Source organism: Mirounga angustirostris, unplaced genomic scaffold (assembly GCF_029215605.1).
Source record: "Mirounga angustirostris isolate CCGP_5_RB_7025 unplaced genomic scaffold, mMirAng1.0.hap1 SCAF_16, whole genome shotgun sequence".
Lineage (NCBI taxonomy): Eukaryota > Metazoa > Chordata > Mammalia > Carnivora > Phocidae > Mirounga > Mirounga angustirostris.
The window spans coordinates 44,334,878-44,362,617 of NW_026991724.1; the positions used below are offsets into that span (position 1 = coordinate 44,334,878).

The following is a 27,740-nucleotide window of genomic DNA, read 5'->3' on the forward strand; positions in this document are numbered from 1 at the left end:
ATTTTCTATGAGTTTTATATTTTTAGGTTTACATTTGGGTCATTGATCAGTTTTTAGTTCATTCTCATATATTGTGTGGGAAGGAGTCTAATTTCATTCTTTTTGTATGTGGATATCCAGTTTTCTTAGCACCATTTGTTGAAAAGACTGTCCTTTCCCCACTGAAAGGTCTTTGTGCTCTTGTCAAAAATCATTTGGGGCACCTGGGTGGCTCAGTCAGTTAGGCATCTCTGATTTGGGCTTAGGTCATGATCTCAGGGTCGTGAGATCCAGCCCGGAGTCAGGCTCGCCCCTCAGCAAGGAGTCCGCTTGAGATTCTCGTTCTCCCTCCCTCTGCCCTCCCCCCCACACCCATTCTCACTCTCTCTAAAATAAATAAATAAATCCTAAAAAAAATCAATTGACTAGAGATACATGGGTTTAATTTCCAAACAGTTCCATTCTGTTGATTAATATATTTAACATTATGGCAACATTCAGTTGCTTTGATTAGGTTGGGAATTGCTAGTCTTCCAATTTTTTTTTTTTTTCCAGATATTTTTGTTATTCTGAATCACTTACAATTTCACATGAATTTAAAAGTCAGCATGTCAGGGGCGCCTGGGTGGCTCAGTCGTGATCCCAGGGTTCTGGGATCAAGCCCCGTGTCAGACTCCCTGCTCCGTGGGAGGCCTGCTTCTCCCTCTCCCACTCCCCCTGCTTGTGTTCCTCTCTGGCTGTGTCTCTCTCTGTCAAACAAATAAATAAAATCTTAAAAAAAAAAAAAAGTCAGCATGTCAGTGTCTACAAAGAAGCCAACTGGGACTCTGATGGGGTTACACTGAATGTGTAGATCGTTTTGAGGAATATTGCGATCTTACTGTCTAGTAGTCCAGTTCATAAACATGGGATGACTTTAAGCTTAATTAAGTTCTTTTACTAATTTTTTTTTAAAGGACACAGTTTGCATTTTTGTTAAATATTTCATTCCTTTGGATACTGTTATAAATGGAATTATTTTTTCCTTTTTTAAAAAAGATTTATTTATTTTAGAGAGTGCACATGTGCACAAGGGTGAGCGAGGATGAGGGACAGAGGGTGAGGGAGAAAGAATCTCAAGCAGACTTCCTGCTTGACCTGAGCTGAAATCAAGAGTCGGTTGCTTAACCAACTGAGCCACCCAGGCATCTTGGAATTATTTTAATTCAGATTATTATTGCAAATGTATAAACATATAATTGATTTTTGCATATTTATTTGCATCCTGCGATTTGCTGAGTTCTAATAGTGTTACAGTCAGTGTTTTAGGGTTTTCTGTATACAAGGTCATGTCATCTATTAATGGAGATTATTTTCCTTCCTTCTTTCCACTACGCGTGCCTCTTTTTATTTCCTGTTTGTCCTTGCTATACCTCTAGAACAATGTTGATGATAAGAGGCAATGAGGGGGTGCATCTGGGTGGCGCAGTTGGTTGGGTGTCTAAATCTTGGTTTTGGCTCAGGTTGTGATCTTGGGGTCGTGAGATCAAGCCACCGTGGGGCTCCGTGCTCAGCCGGAGTCTGAGATTCTTTCTCCCTCTGCTTCTCCCACTTGTACTCACTCTTTCTCTCTCAACTAAATAAATTTTAAAAAAGAAGAGGCAATAAGATTTATATATCCTTGTCCTGTTCTGATATTAGGGGTAAGATCACTGTGTCTAATGGTAGCTGTCAATTTTATCATGTGGAGGTAGTTCCCTTCTATTCCTAAATTCACTCTCTTGTCATGAAAGGGTGTTGGATTTTGTCAAATGCTTATTCTTCATGTATGAAAAAGGTCATGTAGTTTTTATTTTTTATTACACTGATAACGATATATCACATTAGATTAACAATCTAATTTTGAATTCCAGGGATAAATCCCACTCAATCAAGGTATGTAATTATTTTTATATGTTCCTAGATTCAGGTTACCAGTGTTTTGTTTAGATTTTTTGCATCCATATTCATAAAAGATACAGTGGTAGTTGCCATTTTATTGTAATGTCTTCTTCTGATATTACTATCTAGTATTGGCTTCATAAAATGAGTTGGGAAGTTTTCTCTCCTTTTTTACATCTTGAAGAGTTGGTGAAGAATTAGTATTCTGCTTTAAATGTTTCATAGAATTTAACAGTGAAGCTATGCAGACCTGGGCTTTTCTTTATGGGTAGTTTTAAAAATAATTCAAGATTATTCAAATATTCTGTCTTCATGAGTAAATTTGAAAGTTTGTGTGTTTCTATGAATTTATCCAGTTCATCTGGGTTTTCTGATTTCTTGTGCAATTGTTCATTTTGATCCTTCGTAATCAATTTTCATTTCTGTTAAGCTGGTAGTGTTGTCCCCTCTTTCAGTTATGATTATAGTAATGGGAGTCTTCTCTCTTCAGTCATTTTAGATTTTCTAAACATTTGTGAACTTTTAAAAACTTCTCATAAAACTAGCTTTCAGTTTCATTTATTTTGGGGTATTTTTCCTATTTGATATCTTTACTCTTTTCCCAGTGACTTAAGGAGGGAGGTTAGATTTGACCTAGGTATTTACTTTTTTTTTTTAAGATTTTATTTATTTGACAGAGAGAGACACAGTGAGAGAGGGAACACAAGCAGGGGGAGTGGGAGAGGGAGAAGCAGGCTTCCTGCTGAGCAGGGAGCCCGATGCAGGGCTCAATCCCAGGACCCTGGGATCATGACCTGAGCTGAAGGCAGACGCCCAACGACTGAGCCACCCAGGCGCCCCTAGATATTTACTTTTAATTATAGGCACTTTAAGCTTCAAAAGTTTTCCTCTAATCATTAATTGCCTGTCATAAATTTTGATATGTTGTGTTATTCACAAGATATTTTCCAGTTTCCCTTTTCATTTTTGATGTGTTATTTAGGAGTGTTTTGTTTAAATTCCACATGTTTTTGAGTTTCCCATTTTTCTTTCTGTTACTTCTAATTTTATTATGGATAGGCAAAACTTTTCTTAAAAAAAAATTTATTTGAGAGAGAGAGAGCATGCGTCTGCAAGCAGGAGGAGGGGCAGCGGGAGAGGGAAAGAGAATCTCAGACTCCCAACTGAGCACAGAGCCCAACTCAGGGCTCTCAGTCTTACAACCCTGAGATTATGACTTGAGCTGAAATCAAGAATCAGCCACTTAACTGAAGCCATCCAGGTGCCCCAATAATAAATAAATCTTAAAAAATAAAAAAGAACTTTCTATTTCTCTCCTCAATCCTGTCAATTGTTGCTTCAAGGCATATGTGTTCATAGTTGTGTCTTCTTGTAGGCAGACCCTTTTATCAACATATGAGGTTTCTTTGTCTCCTGTAAGAAGTACTGACGTAAAGCCTGTTTGGTCTCATAATTAGTATAGCCATCCAGCTCTTTGATGACTACGGTATGCAATATACTTTTCCATCCTTTTATTTTCAACCTATTTATATATTTGGATTTGTTATCAGTTTGTTGTAATTGAATACAGTTATACCATATTTGCTACCCATTCTGCCAATGTCTGCCTTTTAGTTGAAAAGTCTAATCTATTTGCATTTAATATGTAATAACGGAAGACTTGCTTCTACCATTTTCTACTTGTTTTCTATATACACTGTATCTTCTTTACTTTTCTGTCCCTAGTTGGTTTCCTTTCTGTCCATTGATTTTTTTTATAGTTTATCATTTTACTCCTTTTTTATTTCCTATTCATTATACCATTTAGTCATTTTCTTAGCATTTATCCTGTAGACTTCAATTAAAAATTTGTATTTATGATGAACTAGTTTGAAATAAAACCATCTTTATTCAGGGGTCCCAAGACTACCCTCAGTTTCAATGATTTGCCAGAAGGATTCACACACATCAGAAAAGCTGTTGTACTCATTTTTTCCAGTGACAGGATACAGATTAAAATCATTAAATGCCAGATATTCCAGGGACTAGAGGTAATCTACCAGGAGCTGGTTAAGGGCCTACACTTTGTTTGGAATGGGCAGGGCTTAAACATTTCAGACCTGCTGAGTCAAACCTTCACTGTACAGCAATTTAGCTTTAATAGTATAGAAAAGTTTAGCTCCTATAACTGCTCCAACCTTCTTTTCTAATGTTTTAGTCCCAGATCATATCCTTATACATTGTGTGCCCTTTAAATAGGTTTATAATTATGTTTTACGCAGGTCTTTAAAGACATCACAAAAAAGGAGGAACAACAAACACAAAATACAGTATTATTGGATTATATATTTGCCTTTCAATTGCCTTCACCATTGTTCTTTACTTCTTTTAGCTTTATTGAGATATTATTGACATGTAACACATTAGTTTTAGGTGTACAACATGATTTAATATATGTGTATATTGCAAAATGATTATTACCAAAATAAATTCAGTTAACATCCATCACCTTCTTCTGATAACTCTTAAGATTTACCATCTTAGCCACTTTCAAACATACAACACAGTATCAAGTATAATTACTATGCTATACATTAATATCCTCTTGACTTACTTTATAATTGGAAATTTGTACCTTCCTTGGCCACGTTCATCCATTTCGCCCACCCACATTCCACCCCCCCCCACCTGCCCCGGAAACCACCACTATGTTGTATCTGTGAGGTTGTTTTGTTTTTTAAGTCTTAATTCCAGATATAAGTGAGATCATTGAGTATTTTTCTTTGATTTACTTCAGCTAGCATAATGCCCTCGAGGTCAATTCAAGTAGTTGCAAATGGCACAATTTCCTTACCTTTTTATGGCAGAATAATATTCCATTCTGTATACACACCAAATTTTCCTTAACCATTCAACCATCAGTGACCATTTATTTTGTTTCCATGCCTTGTGTATTTTAGATAATGCTGCAGTGAACATATTGGGGTGCAGAAATCTTTCTGAAAGCTTTCATTTCCTTCAGATAAATAGAGGTGGAATTGCTTAGATCATACGGTGGTTCTATTTTTAAATCTTTGAGGAACCTCCATAGTGTTTTCCATAGCTGCTGCACCAGTTTACATTCCCAACAGTGCAGAAGGTTTCCCTTTTCTCCACATCTCACCAACACTTGTTATTTGTTGTCTTTTTGATAACAGCCATTCTAACAGGTATAAGGCAGTATCTCATTGTGGTTTTGAATTGCATTTCTGTGACAATTAATGATATGGAGCACCTTTTCATGTATTTGTTAACCATTTATATTTTTGGGGAAAATGTCTATTCAGATCCTCTGCCCATTTTTTAATTGGATTATGTCTTTTTTTATACTGAGTTGTAAGAGTCCTTTATGTATTTTGGATATTTAACCCCTTATGAGATAAATGATTTGCACCTATTTTTAGTGGTTGATCCAGAGCTTAATGTATACATCTAATGAGAAACAGCTTTCCATATATACTAAAATCCCATGAGATAGAGAAGTGTTACTTGTCTTTTAAAAAGTATGAGAACAAAAAGGGGAACCCTCCTACACTGTTGGTGGGAATGCAACTGTGCAGCCACTCTGGAAAACAGTATGGAGTTTCCTCAAAAAGTTGAAAATGGAGCTACCCTACGACCCAGCAACTCCACTACTGGGCATTTACCCCAAAAATACAAATGTAGTGATCCAAAGGGGCACCCGTACCCCAATGTTTATAGCAGCAATGTCCACAATAGCCAAACTATGGAAAGAGCCCGGATGTCCATCAACAGATGAATGGATAAAGAAGATGTGGTGTATACACACACACACACACACACAATGGAATATTACACAGCCATCAAAAATGGAAATCTTGCCATTTGCAGTGACGTGGATTGAACTGTTTTGCTGAGCAAAATAAGTCAATCAGAGGGCGCCTGGGTGGCTCAATCATTAAGCGTCTGCCTTCGGCTCAGGTCATGATCCCAGGGTCCTGGGATCGAGCCCCACATTGGGCTCCCTGCTCCATGGGAAGCCTGCTTCTCCCTCTCCCACTCCCCCTGCTTGTGTTCCCTCTCTCACTGTGTCTCCCTCTGTCAAATAAATAAATAAAAAATCTTTAAAAAATAAGTCAATCAGAGACAATTATCATATGATCTCACGGATATGTGGAATTTAGGAAACAAAACAGGATCATAGGGGAAGAGAGGAAAAAAACAAGACGAAACCAGAGAGGGAGACAAACCATAAGAGACTCTTAATCATAAACAATCTGGAGGCGCCTGGGTGGCTCAGTCATTAAGCATCTGCCTTTGTCTCAGGTCATGATCCCAGGCCCTGCATCAGGCTCCCTGCTCCGCAGGAAGCCTGCTTCTCCTCTCCCACTCTCCCTGCTTGTGTTCCCTCTCTCGCTGTGTCTCTCTGTGTCAGATAAATAAATAAAATCTTTAAAAAAAAAAAACAATCTGAGGGTTGCTGGAGGGGAGGGGGATGGAAGGATGGGGTGACTGGGTGATGGACATTAAGGAGGGCATGTGATATAATGAGCACTAGGTATTATGTAAGACTGATGAATCACAGGCCTATACCTCTGAAACCAATAATATGTATTAATTGAATTTAAATTTTTTTTAAAAGTACGAGAACAAAAGAAAACCTGTCATAGCTTTTGTTGTTTTAATCTTATAATTTTCAGTAAGCTCTACACCCAGCATGGTGCTTGAACTCACAACCCCAAGATCAGAGCCACATGCTATGCCTACTGAGCCAGCCAGTTGCCCCTTATTTACTGTTTTTTATTTTTTTGATTTGATATTGTGGATTTGAAGTACCAGCTATATTCATTTACTTAGCCCAATTTGGCTTTGCTTTTACCCACCTCCCCTGTGTTACTAGCAGAAATATTATACTTTTATATGTTATAGGCCCAATAATATATTATTTTATACAGTTGATATTCAAAATGGTTAAGTGAAAGGGGAAAAAATACATGTATATATGCCTGTGAAAATCAAACATCCACGTCCAGTGAGTCTTTCAGTCTTTTACCAAAACTTTGCTGTTTTTGAGAATGTCCTTAGGCTTGAATTTATCCATAGTTTACAAATGAAGTAATTTCCTTTGGAGAGGGATATACAGCTCTCTTGTCTGTGGCCTGCTTCTCCCCCTGGATGAAATCAGAGCCACAGATCTAGTGCTTGGGACAATAGCATGCTTCACTCTGAGTCACACCTCTGCTTTTAGGAACTGAGTACTTGGTAGATTGGGGGTGGGGTGGGGTACAGCAGCCAGAAGTTGCAATTTGCTCTCGGCATGATCAATGATCCTCTCCCATGATCCAAGGCAGACAACTAGAACCCTGGTATTCTTACCACTGCCACACCCAGGGCACATATTACATTTTGTGTGTGGCTGCTAGACAGAAGAAAATCTCTATCCCTTAGCTGCATTTTCCTGAGCAATAGGTAGGTGGGGGCAGGATGAGAAATGTTGATGTCCTGCTCCTCGCAGAAAGATGGCCATCTATCTGGGAGCAAGGGTTGATGAGTGGTGAGGAAGCCTTGACTGTACCAGTATGGAATAGAGGATTTTTCTCACTCAGATGGAATGAACAAGGAAGGGTTTGGTTCAGATACCGTAGAATTTCAGCTTGTAATAAGTTTTAGCAGATTTTCTTGAACAAATGTTTTTTTCATTTGCTATACATTTTTATATATAATTTTCACCAGTTTTGACGGAGGAGCATGTGATCGGAGTTCCTCACGCTGTCATGGCAGAAATGGAATTCCCAGACCAATTCTTTACAGTTCTAAGCATGGACCATGTAAGTTGCTGGATCTGTCACCTTTGTGAACATTTCCTTTTTCTGAACCTTCCTACCAAATAGAGCCTGCCCCACATTCCCATAGTTTTTCACTTTCTGGTGAGAGTTGGAACCACACATAACAGTATAACTCCTGTGTGCCTATCTGTTCTACAGATCTTCTACCCTTGGCCTACCAGGTTACTATTTAGTCTACCTGCCATAATGCAATTCTTTTCTTTTTTCTCAAAAATATTTCCTTCAATTTCACCTATATACGGTTTGTTGTTTCAGGAATTGGTGACATTCAGGGATGTGGTCATCAACTTCTCTCAAGAGGAATGGGAATATCTGGATTCAGCTCAGAGGGACTTGTATTGGGATGTGATGATGGAGAACTATAGCAACTTGGTCTCACTGGGTAAATTTATCTGCTTCATATAATTTAGAATATGCGCTATTGAATATCAGTTGCTTTTTAGTAAACCCAAGGCTATCTTATAAGAAAGTAGGTACCTGTTTCCAGAGGCATGGTTGAACATTGGGTTGTAAATGAGACCTCCATTAAGCACATTCATCATTCTTGATGATGTTTGTATCTTCTCAGTCCCTTCATATTTCTGCTTTCCCTGATACCCAGGGAGTTTAATTTGAATTTTAGAAGACATAAAACACATCCTTTGAGATAGCTCTTATATTGGGTTCGAAGTCAGAATTGCTACAAATGCTTTGCTATTTTCTATCCCACCTTCTTGAAGAGTAGCTAGGAAACTGTGTCCTGATTTGTTATGATTATTAAAAGAATGCATAATTTGTATGTTAGATGGATAAACAGAATTCATGTTCATTGCCTCACATGTACGGTCTTACACCTGTTTTGTGGTTGAAGAACTTCGCATTTAACATTGTCAGTATTCCAATAAGGATCTTTTAATGTTTTAGAAAGCTGCCTGTTTTCCTGTCAGATCACATCGATCTTGGCATGTACCAGGTTCTATTCTAAGCACTTTTAATATATTGAATCTTTTAATTCTTCAGTAACCCTATGACATGAATACTTGTTGTATTATTTTGCTAAGACAAAAAGTATTTAGGCAACTTCTCCAGGATTACACAGCTAATTAGTATCAATGGAGGTTTTCTACCCAAGTAGTCTGACACAAAAGCTGGTGTTATTAACTGGTACAATAAATTGCCTCACAAGACAAAGAGTTGGAATGGGTTTGAATAAAGATCTCTTTATATAATTCTGTGGTCACTCTAAGGTGAATGGTCTTTCAATCTCCTCACATTTCTTTTCTCTGAAATCTATCAGTATCAATTCAACTTCATTTATCAAAACTGAACCAATTCTCTTAAGTGTTTTATATAATTGTAGTTCTTTTTTTATACCTTATGTTACATTCCTTTGTCATAAGCAGGTTGTTCTTTTTTTTTTTTTAAAGATTTTATTTATTTATTCATGAGAGACAGAGAGAGGCAGAGGGAGAAGCAGGCTCCCAAAGAGCAGGGGGCCCGATGCGGGACTCGATCCCAGGACCCCGGGATCATGACCCGAGCCAAAGGCAGACGCTTAACCATCTGAGCCACCCAGGTGCCCAGGTTGTTCCATTTTTAAGCCATTTGTGATCACCTTATTGGAGGAAGGGAAGCTGTTCTGGAGGGTCGTAAGGGATATGACAAGAACAGAGGGCCAGGTGAGTGAGGGCTGCTGGTAAGAGAGGGAAAGCCATCACCAGAGTAAAAAGCCCAGCTTCTCTGGGAATAGGTGGGTCTTTGTGATGTTTTTGGGAAACTCCCTTTAAAGCCCTGTGGAAAAAAGCCCAACACTTGGGGAAGCCAATTAAGGTCTTCCCTAGTGCAACCAACATTTTTTCCATGTTGCTTTCTATTTGAATTTATATAAATTCTCTTGACAAAAAACCATGGTCATTTATATACTCAACATTTAATCACTGTCTACACTGAGATAAATATTATGGTAGACCTATCAGTACAATGGTGAGAAAAAATGATACAGTTCTTGCTTTACGGAATTGACTCACTAGCGAGATGTATAATAAACAGGAAAACAATTAGAAAATGTATCATATATAGTGGTAAGTGCTATAAAGAAAAGTAAAAAATAACAACAAAGGAATAAAGAATGAGGGAGAAAGCAAATTCACACAGTATGGTCAGAAGGATATCTCTGTGAGGGGCGCCTAGGTAGTTCAGTCGGTTAAGTATCCTACTCTTGCTCTCACCTCAAGTTTTTTTTTTTTTTTTTAATTTTTTTTAAGATTTTATTTATTGAGAGAGAATGAGAGAGAGCATGAGGGGGGGAGGGTCAGAGGGAGAAGCAGACTCCTTGCCGAGCAGGGAGCCCGATGCGGGACTCGATCCCAGGACTCCAGGATCATGACCTGAGCCGAAGGCAGCTGCCCAACCAACTGAGCCACCCAGGCGCCCTCACCTCAAGTTTTGATCTCAGCGTTGTGAGTTCAAGCCCCGAGGGAGCCTACTTAAAAAAAAAGAAAAAGAAAAATCTGTTGTCTTAGCTTCTCATCCTGTGAATATATAGTTCCTTATTAATAATTAGCCTAATGATTTTTACAATTAAAAATCTTCATTTAGATCAATGTTTTCTTCTAAATCCCTCATTCCTTCTGCATTTATTAGTTGCCCTCATGTTGTTACCAGCAAGAATGTTTATGTTCTTCCTACGATTATAACTGATTAGCGACTAAAAATGGTGCATCTGAAATTTTCTGACTTTTTCTTGTTTATGTTTCATTTTTTTTTAATTGGTTTTTGATTCAGTTTACTTTAGCTCACCAGTCTTAATTCTTGATGCCCAGTTGTATGGATATCAAGAAATTTCTTATGGTGATTTTTGTGTGTCTCTGACTCAGTCCTTTAATCTTTAAATTTATTCTTGCTTTTTGAGACTTTCCCAGCCTCACCCTATACCTTCCTTATCCCAGACCAGACACCTGAATTGGTGAAAAGTGTGTTCTTCTAGTCTAAGTTTGTGATTTCTGTTGTAGTTTAAAAAAAATCAATACTAGGTATTAATTTTACTTATTTATTTAGCATATTTTAGTACACAAAGGTTTTTTCCCCTTTTGATTCTTGTATTGTCAAATGGTGGTCTCCCTTAGCTCCTTCAGGTGATTTGTGTGTCCTATAAGAATGATGCAACAGTTAAAGCATGTCTCCATGCCTTCCATCCTCACACCATAGTAGTGTGTCTATATTCAGATTTCTTGCTTTCTGTCACAACAATCAAGGGCACATCTCCCTTCCCTACACCACATCATGAGTCGGATCTTTCTTTTAGGAGCCCTAGCTTGTTACATGTTTTACTACCACAACCTGAGCAATGGGCATGCTTATGATTTTTTGTTTCGTGGGAGGGGAGTCTCTAACAAGTTTTATCTGTCTAGCAAATTGGTCTTTTTTCAATTTTTATGGCTCCTGGGGTTTCTAATATCTATTTACCTAGAAAATAATTCACCCTTTTCATTCAGTAATTCAACATTTTCAAATTGATTAGCATAGCAGTCTTTTTTTTTTTTTTTTAAGATTTTATTTATTTATGTGAGAGCGAGAGAAACAGCATGAGAGGGGAGAGCGTCAGAGGGAGAAGCAGGCTGCCCACTGAGCTGGGAGCCCAACGTGGGGCTCGATCCCAGGACTCCGGGATCATGACCCGAGCTGAAGGCAGTTGCTTAACCAACTGAGCCACCCAGGCGCCCCGATTAGCATAGCAGTCTTAAAACATTTTAGAAAATACCTTCTCTGATGGTTTTCTCTTTTATCATTTTATTTTTTATATTTGTTATTTATATTCTTTCTATGTTTTCTAGCTATATCTGATTCTGTATTTATTGAATTCCCCCCTCACCTTTTCTTTAGGTCACTTTGTTGTTTCCTAACTTCTTTTTTTTTTTTTTTAAAGATTTTATTTTATTTATTTGACAGAGAGAGAGACAGCTAGAGAGGGAACACAAGCAGGGGGAGTGGGAGAGGGAGAAGCAGGCTCCTGGCGGAGCAGGGAGCCCAATGCGGGGCTCGATCCCAGGACCCTGGGATCATGACCTGAGCCGAAGGCAGACGCTTAACGACTGAGCCACCCAGGCGCCCGTTTCCTATCTTCTTGATTGGGATGTATACATTACTTATTTTCATTTTCTCCTTATTAACATAAATATTTAAATCCTTACTTTTTGTGTGACTAATGCTGACTTCCATAGATTTTTTTAAAAGATTTTATTTATTTATTTATTTGAGAGAGAGAGAAACAGCATGAGAGGGGAGAGGGTCAGAGGGAGAAGCAGGCTCCCCACTGAGCCGGGAGCCCAATGCGGGACTCAGTCCTAGGACTCCGGGATCATGACCTGAGCCAAAGGCAGTCGCTTAACCAACTGAGCCACCCAGGCGCCCTAGATTTTAATATATAATACAGTTGACCCTTCAACAACACAGGTTTGAACTGTGTGGGTCCACTTAAACGTGAATTTTTTGATAAAGGTAGTACAGTACTGTAAATGTATTATTTTTTTTTTTTTTAAAGATTATATTTATTTGACAGCAGAAGCAAGGGAAGCGGCAGGCAAAGGGAGAGGGAGAAGCAGGCTTCCTGCAGCAGGGAGCCCAATGCGGGGCTTGATTCCAGGACTCTGGGATCATGACCTGAGCCTAACGCAGATGCTCAGCTGACTGAGCCCCCCAGGTGCCCCTCTTACGTTTTTCTTAACATTTTTTCTTTAGCTTACTTTATTGTATGAATACAGTACCTAATACATATAGCATATAAAATATGTATTAATCAACTGTTACTGGAAAGGCTTCCAGGCAGTAGTAGGCTATTAATAGTTTGGGGTGAGTCAGAAGTTATATGATGATTTTTGATTGTGCAGGGCAATGGCACCCTAATCCCAGTTTCAAGGGTCAACTGTATTTTCAATGGGATCATTCTCTGAAATTTTTGTAATATCACATTTCCACATTTGGTAGAAAGTTTTTTCATTTCTAGGTAGAAGTGCTTTTTAATTTACTAATACTGGCGTTCATTTACAGTTTTATTATTCTAATCAAATAATGATTGCATTATTATACTTTTGTTACTTATAACATAATTCAGTCACAGGAAATTATTTTTGCCGTGTTTCATGAATGTTTATCATTCATTTTGGATTTTCCTCAGGTTATCCCCTCATCTAATTGCCAATCTCCAGCCAATGTTCAACAGATTGTTTTTTACATTCTTGCCCACCTATACCACCTTTTCCACATCATTCTGTTAGCTTTTTCCCCTTTCAGAATTGCATAAGCTTTATAGTATGATTTATACCTACTATAATATCGAAAATATTCTGAAACTGCTTTGCAGAGTGTAACAATCGTTGACTTTGAGTACAGGAAAATGAAACATCACGAAGGAAACATTTAAATATAGACTAGGATTTCAGTAGGATAGATGTGTGATAGTGAAAAAGCTAATGAAGAACAGTAAATAAAATTCCTCATCTTTACTGACAGGTGGGGTAAAGAAAATCATGGTTATGCGTAGCAGGGAATTAACAGCAGTGATGTAGACAGTATATGTAAGTGGAGAGTCAATTAGAAAAAAATCATTCATAAACACTACTTGTGTGTGTGTATAAATCACTGCAGGATAGTGTGAGGGTTGGAAGGAACGGAGGCACACTTAAACTACTGCATCATTCTTATGTGTACATAACTGTTTTGATGATCAGTTGTGTTACCCAGTGACTGATCTTTATAATATTTCCTTTTTGTCTTATTTAGATTCTTTTCATCAAGTGATTTAATTTCCCTGTAATTATCAACTTAAATGTCCCTGGGGCTTGTTATTCAGTGGCATATAATGATTATATTTCTCCTTTTGGAATTTAAGGAATAAGGCTAAACAGCATAACAACAGAAAGTTACTGAATACACAACTGAAAAAAAATAATGTGAGGCAACTAGAGCAACTAGATATTGGAACAGAAACAAATATGAACTTACGATCAGTTAGTACCTCATTTCTGAGGGTAGTAACTTTTAGATCTGGATGGTAAAATGTGGGTGGTATATAAAGAACCCATTTCTAAGCAATGAAACATCCTGTGGATGGAAATTATGTTTGTTGTAAGAGGTCAAAAAAAGATTAGGTGAAAAGGAATAATGGATTAAGATGAGGTCTTACAAGCACCTTGTTATCCACAGTGAAGTATTTGGATTCTCTTATTAAAAAAAAACAAACCAGGGCGCCTGGGTGGCTCAGTTGGTTAAGTGTATGCCTTCGGCTCAGGTCATGATCTAAGGGTCCTGGGATCGAGTCCCATGTCGGGCTCCCTGCTCAGTGGGGAGTCTGCTTGTCCCTCTGCCTCCACTGCTCCCCCTGCTCATGCTGTCTCTCTCTCACTTGCTCTCTATCTCAAATAATAAAAATAAAATAAAAAGTTTTAAAAATAGAAACCAACCAACCTCAGGTGCTTGGGTGGCTCAGTCAGGTAAGTGTCCGACTCGATCTGTCAGGTCTTGATCATAGGGTCGTGAGTTCAAACCCCGCATTGGGCTCCCCAACAAAAAACAAAACCAAAATTGTTAGTATGTGTAGATTATCAAATTATGATCTGCATTAGCTATATCTATACATGATATTGATAACTAGTTCTACATCTGTAGATGTTGGTCAGTTTACCTGGATTGGTTCCCAAACATTAGTACAGTCAACAAGCTTACTAAGTGATGATCAACACCTAAATGTCAGACCCATTGACTTTATCTGTTTCCCTTATCACAAACCTCACAATCTTACATTATGCTTTCATCATTCTCTGATCTTTCTTAAGACTTCATTGAGGTATTTTAGTCATTCACTTGTATTGTTTGTATTTGCAGTTTTTCTCCTTTGCATCGTATAAATGTTTCATTTTTATGGCACATGAAAACAAAAATTGTGTTTCTTTTTCCCCTCTCTTTCAGATTTGGAGTCCAAGTATGACACAAAGACTAGAAAGGACATCACTGGTTCTCAGTGGAAAGTAACAGAAAGTAAATTCATTGGTCTTGAGAGCTCCATTTTCAGAAATGAATGGCAAAGCAAAAGCAAGACTGAAGTACAAAGACCTGAAGTGGGATATTTCAGCCAAATGAAAATCAACTCTGAAAAAGTGCCCAATTACAAACATCATAAGTCTCTTATATCACATCAGAGAATTCATGATAGCAAGAAGCCCCATGCATATAAGGCATATGGGAAGGTCCTTAGGTGTGACTTAAATTTTGATGAATATGAGAAAATACATACTGATGAGAAAACCTATCAATATAATGCATATTGGAAAACCTTTGGAGATGACCCACATACCCTACAACTGAATATACATAGTGGTGTGAAACCTTGTAAATATATGGAATATGAGAATGCATTTAGTTTTTATGAAGACCTTAGTATACAGAAAATGCATGATGATCAGAAGTGCTATAAATGTAAGGAATATGAAAGGACCATTAGAAGAGTTGAAGAAATAACTCCACTTCAAATAATTCATGATGGTGAGAAACCCTATGAATGCACTTTCTGTGGAAAATCCTTTAGAGTGCATGCACAACTTACTCGACACCAGAAAATCCACACTGATGAGAAACCTTACAAATGTATGGAATGTGGCAAGGACTTTAGATTCCATTCACAGCTAACTGAACATCAGAGAATTCATACTGGTGAAAAACCATACAAATGTATACAATGTGAGAAAGTCTTTAGAATTAGTTCACAGCTTATTGAACATCAGAGAATTCATACAGGTGAGAAACCTTATGCATGTAAAGAATGTGGGAAGACCTTTGGAGTCTGTAGAGAACTTGCTCGACATCAGAGGATTCATACTGGAAAGAAACCCTATGAATGCAAGGCATGTGGAAAGGTCTTTAGAAATAGTTCATCCCTGACTAGACATCAGAGAATTCATACTGGTGAGAAACCCTATAAATGCAAGGAATGTGGGAAAGCTTTTGGAGTAGGTAGTGAACTTACTCGACACCAGAGAATTCACAGTGGTCAGAAACCTTATGAATGTAAAGAGTGTGGAAAGTTCTTTAGACTTACATCAGCACTTATTCAACATCAGAGAATTCACAGTGGTGAAAAACCTTATGAATGTAAAGTATGTGGGAAGGCTTTCAGACATAGTTCAGCCCTTACTGAACATCAGAGAATTCATACTGGAGAGAAACCTTATGAATGCAAAGCATGTGGGAAGGCCTTTAGACATAGTTCATCCTTTACAAAACATCAGAGAATTCATACTGGTAAGAAACCCTATGAATGTAAGGAATGTCTCAGTGCCTTTAGCGTGGGTAAGCACCTTACTTGATGATAAAAAAGTTGTACTGGTGTTTTGTCTCGAATGAAAGACATGTACAAAAGCCTTTTGCATCTGAGTTTCACTGGGAAAGTCCATGCATTATAATATGAAGTAATCAAGGGCCCATTGTTCCTCTTATTGTTTCCAGACTTCCTGGCCCCTCTATTTAGAAGTAGAATTGCTCAGTGATAGGTGATGTATACTTGTTTTGTTAGATATTGCCAAATATTTGTTTTTATTTCTCCTTTTCATATCAGTTAACATTGTGAATATCCGTTTAGATAAGATGGTCCCTATTCATTTCTGATATGTATGGAAAATGTGTTTCACTAATTATTAGTCAATTTCACATGAATTTCTTTTCCGGGCATGTTTTGTTTACAGTTACTTTTGATGTTTGTGTTTTTGTTCTTTTGTCTTTTCATTGTTTTTGGCTTGTTAATTTGTAATATTATTCAAATAAATCTTTTGCATTCTAATTTTTTGTTACATATGATGTACTTTCCTTCCTCCAGAGAGTTAAAACTTCCAGTCACTTACTATGTTGTTTTAAAGTCTTATGACCCGGGGCACCTGGGTGGCTCAGTCGTTAAGTGGTCTGCCTTCGGCTTAGGTCATGATCCCAGGGTCCTGGGATCAAGCCCCGCATCGGGCTCCCTGCTCTGCGGGAAGCCTGCTTCTTCCTCTCCCACTCCCCCTGCTTGTGTTCCCTCTCTCGCTGTGTCTCTGTCAAATAAATAAATAAAATCTTAAAAAAAAAAAAAAAGTCTTATGACCCTGCATGGTATTTGTGCAGATTTGTTTTTGTTTAATTTTCTATTGTTTTTGTTTTAATGTTAGATAAGTAATTTCCTTCCCATTGTCATCAATTGATTGATTTAAAATTTCTGTTTTGACATGACAGACTTGCCTAAATACCTACCACAACACAATTCCTTTAAAGAGCCTTTTGAGGGGCACTTGGGTGGCTCGGTCTTTAAGCATCTGGCTTCGGCTCAGGTCATGATCCCGGGGTCCTGGGATCGAGCCCCGCGTCGGGCTCCCTGATCAGCGGGAAGCCTGCTTCTCCGTCTCCCACTTCCCCTGCTCATGTTCCCTCTCTCGCCGTCTCTCTCTGTCAAATAAAAAATAAAGAGTCTTTTGACCTCTAGGCAGTACCAATGAGGATCCAAAAGAAAGGGGCACTTTTAAATATTTTGTAAAATTTACTAAGCCATTCTTATCTGTCTCTTAGATTTATTAAAGGAGGGGAAAATCTACAACTATTGCAATGATTATAAACTTAGTAAACTTATATTTGGAGGGTCTACAACTCTATTATTACCATGGCTTCAATTGGGCTTTGTATATTTATACATTTTATTCCCTGTTAGTGTTGCCTTGCTGGGTTGTGGCAGCTTGACAATCAATATTTTAGAAAGGAAAGGAAAAGCAAAGAAGAAAGAAAATTGGGGCGCCTGGGTGGCTCAGTTGGTTAAGCGACTGCCTTCGGCTCAGGTCATGATCCCGGGGTCCTGGGATCGAGTCCCGCATCGGGCTCCCTGCTCTGGGGGGAGCCTGCTTCTCCCTCTCCCACTCCCCCTGCTTGTGTTCCCTCTCTCGCTGTGTCTCTCTCTGTCAAATAAATAAATAAAATCTTTAAAAAAAAAAAAAAAGAAGAAAGAAAATTAGTGAACAGAGATAAAGTTGTAATTCTTAACTGTCCATTATCTCTTTCTTTAGTCAGGAGAGTTGACCTGGTTATGCAATTAATGTTAATTATGAGCCACTGGTTATTAGATGTTTATAAGAAAATTTACCTATTGTTTAGATACATATGTATTTATGTATACATTTATGTATCATTTATTAGATTTTAATTTTTCAAATTGGTCTTCCCCAGAATTTTTGGACTCTATAAAAGTTTTGCATGACCCAGCAATAGTAATTAAGCCGTTTTCTTATTGTATATATTGACCTTTTTATTTAAATATTACTAATTAGTATTTTATTTAAATTAGCAGTTTTTAAAAATATATACTTAGAGGTGCCTGGGTGGCTCAGTTGGTTAAGCATCTGCCTTCAGCTCGGGTCATGATCTCAGGGTCCTGGGATCGAGCGCCACATCGGGCTCCCTGCTCAGCAGGGAGTCTGCTTCTCCCTCTCTCCGGTGTTTTTTCTCTTACTCATTTACTCTCTCTGAAGTAAATAAAATCTTAAAAAAAAAAAATTTATATATATTTATTTTTTTTCCTTTCCTTTTTCTTTTTGCTGGCTTGAACAAATTAAAACAATGAGTTATCTAGACCTTACATATACACTTAAAAAGAATGACAGAAACAACCATGTATCTTGGCATTTACTTTTTGAAATGATTAATAAATAAAAATTTAATAAATACAAGATACCCTTATTATGCCTCCCTTATTTGTAATTACAACTATATTTTGGTCACATTACATCAACATTTTTCTTCGAACTGTTAAGAACTCCTGAAATTTCACAGACCGCTGGTACAATAAACCATAATGTAATTATTGCTATTAACGTTTTTTTTTTGCTACTTCTCTGGTGCTCAGATTGTTAAAACTTCATTCCTTTCCATTTTCATTTGGTACTTTATCCTTTCCACATTTTCCCTAGTCTACATAGAAGTTTTTGGGTTTTTCCCCCCAAATACAAAAGAATGTGGCAGACCTATCCTATTTATTGCTGCAGTGAACCATGAAATTAGCTTCCAATAATGGAATCCTTTTTCAGTTTAGTGGTGAAGAATTCTAATTAATAAATATAAAAGGGATGAGGGAGATAGGGAAACACTGTAATAACAGTAATAATTATATACAAAATTCACTGATGGTTACTAAAATATGAAGGTGACAGTTTAAAGAGAAACAGGCCATTAGAATTATACCAAAGTATCTATCCCAAATATATAATTACAAGGAGAAAACATTCCATATACCACCTTTTTGAAATGATCACCAGTAATAAGACACTGGCATATATACTACCCGAAGTGAGGCACTAAGAAGGGCATACCACAGGAATAGTATTCTGACTTAAGAAAAAAGAAAGAAAAGCATAACCATAATGTAATCATGAGGAAACTGCCGACAAACTGAAAATGAAGAACTTTCTATATAATAACTTACTCCAGAAATCCATGAGCTTTCAAGGTCATGAGTGGCAAGGGTAGAATGAAAAACTCCCAAAAGAGTGGAGGAGACTGAGGCCATTTGACAACTAAATACAATGCAGGAATTTGGATTTGATCTTCGGAACATTAATGGAGACTTGGTGAAATCCAAATAAAGCTGGTACTTTAGGGGCGCCTGGGTGGCTCAATCAGTTAAGCGCCCAACTCTTGATTTCGGCTCAGGTCATGATCTCAGGGTCATGGGCTTGAGCCTCACATCTGGCAGCACAGAGCCTGCTTGTCCCTCTCCCTCTGTTCTTCCCCCCAACTATCTCTAAAATAAATAAAATCTTAAAAAAAAAAAAAAGCCAGTACTTAATTGATAGTACTATGCCAATGTTAATGTCCTGGTTTTGATCACTGTACTATGATAATGTAATATGTTAATGTTATGCAAACTAGGAGAAGAATGTATGGAAATTCTGTATTATTACAATTTTTCTGTAAGTCTAGAACTTTAAAAAAAATATATTGTTTGCAGCCAGAATGGAAAATAGACTGGATTTACCTTCCTGCCTAAAGTAACAAAACACTAGATAAAATACAAGCAGCAATTGTTTTGAGATATTGAACATAAGACAACAGAAACACCTAACCAAGTGTAAACAAATATGATATCCATATTTTTGACTCCACTTATTTCCTACTAGGCATTTCCACATCTCAGCACAGGGAGGAGGAATACAGGGGGAGCATCGCGATGCAAAGATGGAGATGAGGGTCCAGGGAGGCAGAGAAAGCTAGGTGCAGGGCAGACTACTAGAGCAAGTCTTGATCAGTGCATGGAGGTAACTACCTGAATCCAGCAAAAGAATTGCTTAGAAAAAGCACAGGTAACCCTTGGGAGCTCACACAGTCAGAAATAGTTTGTGTCCCCATCATCCAGAGAGGTAAACTTCATAATAAACTGGTTAGATTACTTGAAAAGTTAGTGCCTCAGTAGAGAAGCAAGTTAGTACTAAAGGCTTTCTGGTCCCACCTAATGAAGTTTAAAGGAAATCTTAATAGGAAAAAACTGTTACCAGGTAACATAGATATATTCCAGAATAAAGCTTGAGTTTATTTCTATAATTTTATTTTTTTAAAGATTTTATTTATTTGACAGAGACAGCGAGAGAGGAAACACAAGCAGGGGGAGTGGGAGAGGGAGAAGCAGGCTTCCCACAGAGCAGGGAGCCTGATGCGGGGCTCGATCCCAGAACCCTGGGATCATAACCTGAGTCGAAGGCAGATGCTTAACGACTGAGCCACCCAGGCGCCCCTTGAGTATATTTCTAGAAATACAAAAATACCAAGCACATAGAAGGCAAATTTTATGATGTGTGGCTGGTAGGAAAAACACCAAAAACAGGAGTGTAAAAATGCAGGAATACATGAGTGTAACAAGAAAAATCTATAGGAACACACCCAGGAATGACAAAAATAGCTTTTATATTTGATTTGCTAGATTTCATATTTGGCAATAGATACTGGCAGTACAACCATCTCAACTATTTTCTACATGCCCAACAAGGAAGAAGAGATTGATCATGATAAGATGTGGAAAATACTAAAAAGACCTAAACAAAATTCTAGAGATTAAAAAATGTCTAAGATTTAAAAATACAGTCAATGAGATTAATAGAGTAGACACTATGAAAGAAAACATTAAGCTTGAGAACACAGCAACAAAAACTATAAGCTGAACCAGAAAATCAGACTAATAAAAGTAAATTAGGTAACAGAAAACTATGGGATAACTGCAATCAACCTAATTATTGTAACTGGGATCCCTGGAAGAGAGCAAAAAGAATGAGCCGGGACCAAAAAAAAAAGACATTTACAGAAATCAGTTTTCCAAATTTGGTGAAAACTGTAAACCTACATACCCAGGAAGTTCAACTCATCCAAGCAAATCACACCAAAGCAATCATAACCAAACTGATTAAAATCAGTAATAACAGAAGAATCTTAACAGCAGCAGAAAAACAAAAAATCCTACATGCAAAAGAGCAAAGATTAAAAAAATTGTTCTAGACATGATGGAGTAAACATATTTTGCCCTACTCCTCCCCACTTACTAGACATAAGGTCCATGGGGATAAATACATGAAAGAAACTTAAGAAGAATCTGAAACTGAGACCTGGGGGCAAACTGATTATGGACTTTGGGACTTAAGGAACAACCCAGCCCAGTGGTGACTTCCTTGGATGAGAGTTGGGTTTTGTTTTTGTTTTGGCTTCAGGTCTGAGTACCAGAGAACCTTGCAAATTGGAAATGTCACCAGATGTAAACAATTACCCAAAAACACACCACACGCTAATAACAAGAAAACAAAAAACACCCATGATATGATCAGACAAGGGGCTGAAAAAGTTGTGGCCCTGCAGAACAAAAAGCCCTTTTGACAATGCCAACTCTATGTTACCTGAATGGTACAAAGAGAAATGCCTGTCTCCCACACCATTCTGCACAACAGCCAGCAAGCAGCACCACAACCTTGCCAGTAAGTATCTGCAGAGACTGCATGTGTGCACAGCCCTATCATCCCAGCCCAGGAATAAGGCAATGTCCCTTCTCCCAAACACTGGGTACATTCAGCTGCTGTATGAGCAGAAACCGACTGCCAATCCTGGCACATTAATAATGTGGACCCTACAAAGATGTGAGTGGAACACTGCCATCATAGCCCAGAAATAAAACACACCTCATCTTCTCCTGGTGGACAGGTGCACTGGGAGGGTGTGAGTGTGATTAGGGCCTTGACTATCATTGTGACCTGGCACTTACTAGCTGGTGTTCTACCCTGTACTAGTTGACAGGCATTTGAAGAGGCACTGTATAATCAGACACTGACTACTACTCTTAACAGCAGGAACAAAGGCCTTTTCCCCTTCCACCTAATGGGGGCCTCCACAAACTATGTATGTGAATAGAGCCATGACTAAATTCCAGCTCACTGAGTAACATTTACCCGGAAACCAGAATGTCATAACACCAAATTACCAGAGTACAGTCAAAACTTATTCATCCTAGCAAGAATGAGGCATATTCAACTTAAATGAGAAAAGACCATCAAAAAACACTAATAAGATGTCAAAGATGTTGGAATTATCTTACAAGAATTTTAAAACTACTATCATAAAAATGCTTCAGTGACAAAGAATGCACCTTTAAAAACAGAGTTCCAAAATACATGAAATAACAACTGACAACAGTAATTAGAATATTCAAACCACTTTCAATAATGGCTAGAACAACTAGGAAGATGTTCAACAAAAAGTAGAAGGCATGAACAACACTATAAACCACCCAGATCAAAGACATCAATAAAAACGCTAACCAATAATAGCAAAATACACATTCTTCTCAAGTACACAAAACATTCTCCAGAATAGAACACATCTTAGAACACGTCTTAGGCCATGTCTCAATAAATTGACAAATTAAAATCGTACAAAGTATATTTTGATAATGAATTAGAAGTCAATAACAAAAATGTGAAAAGAATTACAAATCACAACTATGTGGAACTTATACAACTCACTTTTTAAAAAGATTTATTTATTTTAGAGACAGCACTGGGGGAGAGAAAGAGGGGGGGGAAGAATCCCAAGCAAATTCCCCACTGAATGCAGAGCCAGAGTGGGGCTTGACCCCACAACCCTGAGATCATTACCTGGGCCAAAACCAAGAGTCAGATGCTTAACTGAGCCACCCAGGTGCCCCTACAACTCACTCTTAAGTAACTAAAATGTCACAGAAAAAATCATGAGGAAAATTAGAATACTTTCAGATGAATGAAAGTGAACCGAAGAGATGCATATAAATTACATAAAGGTATATTTATAGTTGTAAATACCAATATTTTTAAAAGATCTCAAAGGAAGAACCTAACTTAGCACATTAAGAAACTAGGGAGAAAAACCTGAAACAAAAGGAATTAAAGAAATAAAGAATAGGTGAAAAACAAATGAGAGAATAAAAAAAAATAGAGAACATACATAAAATCAAAATTTGTTTCTTTAAAAGATCAACAAAATTAGAAATGTTTCTCTAAAATGACCATGGAAATAAAAAAGGAAAAGGTTCAGGGTGCCTGGGTGCCTTAGTCAGTTAAGCGTCTGCCTTTGGCTCAGGTCATGATCCCACGGTCCTGGGATCGAGCCCCGCATCAGGCTCCCTGCTCCGTGGGAAGCCTGCTTCTCCCTCTCCCTCTGCCTGCTGCTCCCCCTGCTTGTGCGCTCTTCTCTGTCAAATAAATAAATAAATAAAATCTTTAAAAAAAAAATTGTTAAAAAAAAAGGAAAAAGTTCAGATTACAAAAATCCATCATGAAAAAGTACCTGACTACTGACATCATAGAAATTAGAAGTATTATAAGGAAATGCTATGAACAACTGTATGAAAGCAAATTAGATAACTTAGATTAAACAAAATCCTGAAAGGTCAAAATTAGCAAAATACACACAAAAAGAAAGATAATCTATGCACATACCTGTTAAAGAAACTGAATCCCTAATAACCTTCTAAAACAGAAAGCATCAGGCACAGATGGTTTCACTTGGTGAATTCTACCAAACATTTAAATAGGAAATGATACTAATTCTCTACAGTATCTTTCAGAAAATAGGGTAACAGGAAAGTGTTCCTAACTCATTTTATGAGGCCAGCAATACCTTACTACCAAAATCACATACATTATAGGAAAGGAAAATTACATAGTAGTATCTCTCAGAACATAAAAGCAAACATCCTCAACAAACATAATATCAAATATAACAATGTATAAAAGAATTATACAACACAATCGAGATTTATCCTATGCATGCAAAGCTACCTCAACATTGCAAAGTAATGTAATCCATTACACATCAACAGGCTAAAGAAGAAAAATCATATTATCATGTCAATAGATGCCGAAAAAGCATTTTTTAAAAAAGAGTAATACCCATTTATGATTAAAAATCTCACAGCAAATTAAGAATAGAAGGGAACTTATTCAACTTGATAAGAACATCTACCAAAACCCATCACCACTATTTTCAATATTGTGCTGGAAGTCCTAGCTAATGGAACAAGTCAAGAAAAATAACTAAAAGGTACACAGATTAAAAAGGAAGAAATAAAACCATCTTTGTTTGCAGATGACATGGTTGACTATGCAAAACTCCAAAAGAATCAACAACAAAGAACTCCTGGAACTAATGTGAGCATAGCCAAGCTTGCAAGCTACAAGGTTAACATACAAATGTCAAGTTCTTTCCTACATACCAGCAATGAACAATATAAAATTAAAATTAAAAATGCATAAACATTTAGCACATTAAAAAGTACAGAACTAAAAAAACTGATGAAAGAAATCAAAGAACTAAATAAATGAAGAAATATTCCAAATTCATAGATAGGAACACTCAGTATTGTTAGGATGACAGTTACTCCAACCTTGAGCTACAGAATCATTACTATATCAATCAAAATCTCAGCATGTTATTTTGTAGACGTTGACTGATTCCGAAGTTCATATGGAAAGGCAAATGACCCAAAATAAATCCACACAACACTGAAGATAAAGAAGTTGGAGCACTAACACTCTCTGACTTCAAGATTTACTACAAGGATACAGTAATCAAGACTCTGTGTATTGTCAAAAGAATAGACAGATCAATGAAACAGAATAAAATGCTCAGAAATAGATCCACACAAATACAGCCAACTGATCTTTTACAAAAGAACCAATACAATTCAGTGAAGAAAGGTGTCATTCAACAAATGCAGGTGGAACAACTGGATATCCACATTAAGAAAATGAATCTAGGGACAGGCTTTAAACTTTTTAAAAAAATTCAAAATTCATCACAAACCTAAATGTACAATGCAAAACTAAAAGACTTCTAGAAGATAAAACAGAAGAAAATCTAGGTAACTTTGGGCTTGGGAATGATATCTTAAGAAACCAAAAGCATGATCCATGAAAAATAAAACCTGTTAAGTCAGATGTCATTAAAAATTTCTGCTGTGCAAAAAACACTCTTAAGAGAATAAAAAGGCTAGCCACAGACTAGGAGAAAATTATTTGGAAAACACATACATGATAAATGACTTGAATCTAAAATATACAAAGAACTCTTAAAACCTAACAGTAGAAAGCAAACAATCCAATTAAAAAACAGAAAAGATTTGAACAGACACCTCACAGAAGATATACAGATAGCAAATAAGCTTATGCAAAGATGCTTAACATCCTATAGCAATTAGGAAATTGCATATTAAAATAATGAGATACCACTATACACCTATCTGAATGGCTAAAATCCAAAATGCTGACAAAGATGTCTAGAAACAAGAACACTTATTCATTGCTGGTAGGAACAGAAAATGGATCAACCACCTTGGAAGATAATTTGACAGTTTTTTATAGAGTTAAACTTACTCTTACCATATGAACTAGCAATCTTTCTCCTAGATATTTACCCAAACAAATAGAAAACTTATGTCCACAAGACTCCACACTTGGATGTTCATAGCATGTTCTTAATTTTCTCAAACTGTAAACAACCAAGAGGTCCTTAAAAGGTTTTTAAGAGGTGAAAACAAACTGCTATACATCTCTACAGTGGATTATTATACAGTGATCTTTAAAAAATTAAGCTACTAAGCCACAAAAACATGGAGGAAACTTAAATGCATATTGTGTAGTGAATGAAATAAATACCTTTTTACTTTCTGTATTTCTGATTTTTTCATACCCGGAGACTTCCTTACTCTGGAGAGTGTGTGTCTCCGTGGCTACCTGTGTCTCCTAGGGTAGCTAATTCCTTATAGATAGTAAAAATTTACCTGGGAGTAAGCCTTTCACATGCAAACTAACCAACCAGAGCACAAACTTAAACTTTCTTTACTGGGCCACTATTCCGTTGCCCTAATCACCCCAGAGCCATATACTAGCAACTAGGGACAGCATTTTGTCACAAAGCCTTCTGAAATTGTTCAAACTAATCAATCCTAAGCCTGCTTACCCTATCCCACCCATTCCTTTCTGCAGAAATCACAGTAAAGTCTCTTGCCCATGTTTTTTCCTTGTTTTTTCTACCTCAAAACAGACGCTGGTGCTTCCCCATGTAAGCCTATGTTGCATGCTGTACCTCCAGTAAGTATAAAAATGTCTCCCTTCCTGACAGTCATCTCTGTGTCTGTCTTACCATACCTGATTAAAACAAATCCTGGGTCAATTTTTTAAAAAGCTACTCTGAAGAGGCTACATACTGTATGATTCCAACTATATGACATTTTGTAAAAACAAAACTATAAAGACAACGAAATTATCAATGGATGCCATGGAATAGGAGGGAGAGATGAATGGTTGGAGCACAGGGGATCTTTAGGGCAGTAAAACTATTGTGTGATGTTGTAATGGTGTAACATGATGCTATATGACACATGACATTATGCATTTTATAAACTCATACAACTATACAACACAAAGAGTGATTCCAAATGTAAATTATGAGCCTCAATTAATAATATATCAATGTTGATTAATAAATTATAAGGGGGTCCACTTCATCTAAAGGATAGTTCAAGTTCAGTGTTTCCTTGATGATTTTCTATCTGGATGATCTATCCAATGTTGAAAGAGAGGTAATGAAGTCCTTTACTATTGTTGTATTTCCATCTATTTCTCCCTTCATATCTGCTATTCTTTTAATATACTGAGATGCTCCAATGTTGAACACATATATATTTACAGTTGTTAGGTCTCTTGATGAACTGACCTTCTTCTCTTGTTAAAGCTTTTTACTTAAAGTATATTTTGTCTGATAGAAGTACAGTCGCCTTATATTTTGGTTTTCATTTGTACGGAACATCTTTTTCCATTCCTTCACTTTTATCCTATGTATGTCCTTAATACTGAAGTGAGTCTCCTATAAGCAGCACATAATTAGGTCTTATTCTTACAATCTTTCAGCAATGTTATTCCTTCAATTTGAGAATTTAATCCACTTACATTTAAATAATTATTGATAGTTAAGGTCTTATTATTGCCAATTTATTGATAGTTAAGGTCTTATTATTGCCATGTTTTCTGGCTGTTTTGTAGTGCACTTGTTCCTTTCTTCCTCTTTGGCTATCTTCCTTGTGAATTGATGATTATCTGTAGTACCATGCTTTGACTCCCTTCTCTTTATCTTTTCTGTATCTACTATTGATTTTGCTGTTTGGTTACCACAAGGTTTATATAAACCATCTTACAGATATAATAGTCTATTTTACACTGATAAATCAATTTAGAATGCATACAAACTCTACTCTTTTATCCCCATGCAAACATTTCATTTTTCATGTCATCCTTTGCACAGGGCCATGCTAATCTTCTCTGTATCATGCCAATTTTTAAGTATATGTGCTGCCGAAGTGAGCACACACATTTCATTTTTCATGTCACCATTTGCCATTTTTTAATGTGTATACAATAACAAATGATTGTAGCTAGGGTTATTTTTAATACTCTTGTTCTTTAACTGTTATAC

At 37.0% G+C, this 27,740-nt stretch overlaps 1 protein-coding gene, 1 long non-coding RNA gene and 1 pseudogene across 6 annotated transcripts in view; 1 reads left to right on the plus strand and 2 right to left on the minus strand.

The window, feature by feature from the left end:
* The window catches only part of ZNF529 (zinc finger protein 529), a 38,510-nt gene extending 21,980 nt beyond the window's left edge, over positions 1–16,530 (plus strand). The window contains exons 2-4 of the mRNA XM_064581392.1: positions 7,612–7,706; positions 7,980–8,106; positions 14,667–16,530. Of these exons, the coding sequence (XP_064437462.1) occupies positions 7,653–7,706; positions 7,980–8,106; positions 14,667–16,060 (1,575 nt within the window). The 5' untranslated portion in view covers positions 7,612–7,652 and the 3' untranslated portion in view covers positions 16,061–16,530. The remainder of the gene's footprint in view (positions 1–7,611; positions 7,707–7,979; positions 8,107–14,666) is intronic.
* LOC123855616 (uncharacterized) overlaps positions 1–27,740 on the minus strand; it is an 89,050-nt gene that overhangs the window by 19,856 nt on the left and 41,454 nt on the right. For 4 of the 5 annotated variants that reach the window (XR_010408224.1, XR_010408225.1, XR_010408221.1 and 1 more), the window contains 2 exons: positions 16,974–17,165; positions 14,166–14,256 (listed from right to left, as the gene is read on the minus strand). This is a non-coding gene — a long non-coding RNA (uncharacterized LOC123855616). Of the gene's footprint in view, positions 1–5,195; positions 10,852–14,165; positions 14,257–16,973; positions 17,166–27,740 lie in introns of those variants that run through there. The other variant, XR_010408222.1, reaches the window with a different exon arrangement.
* LOC123856301 (U6 spliceosomal RNA) lies at positions 27,536–27,632 on the minus strand (annotated as a pseudogene).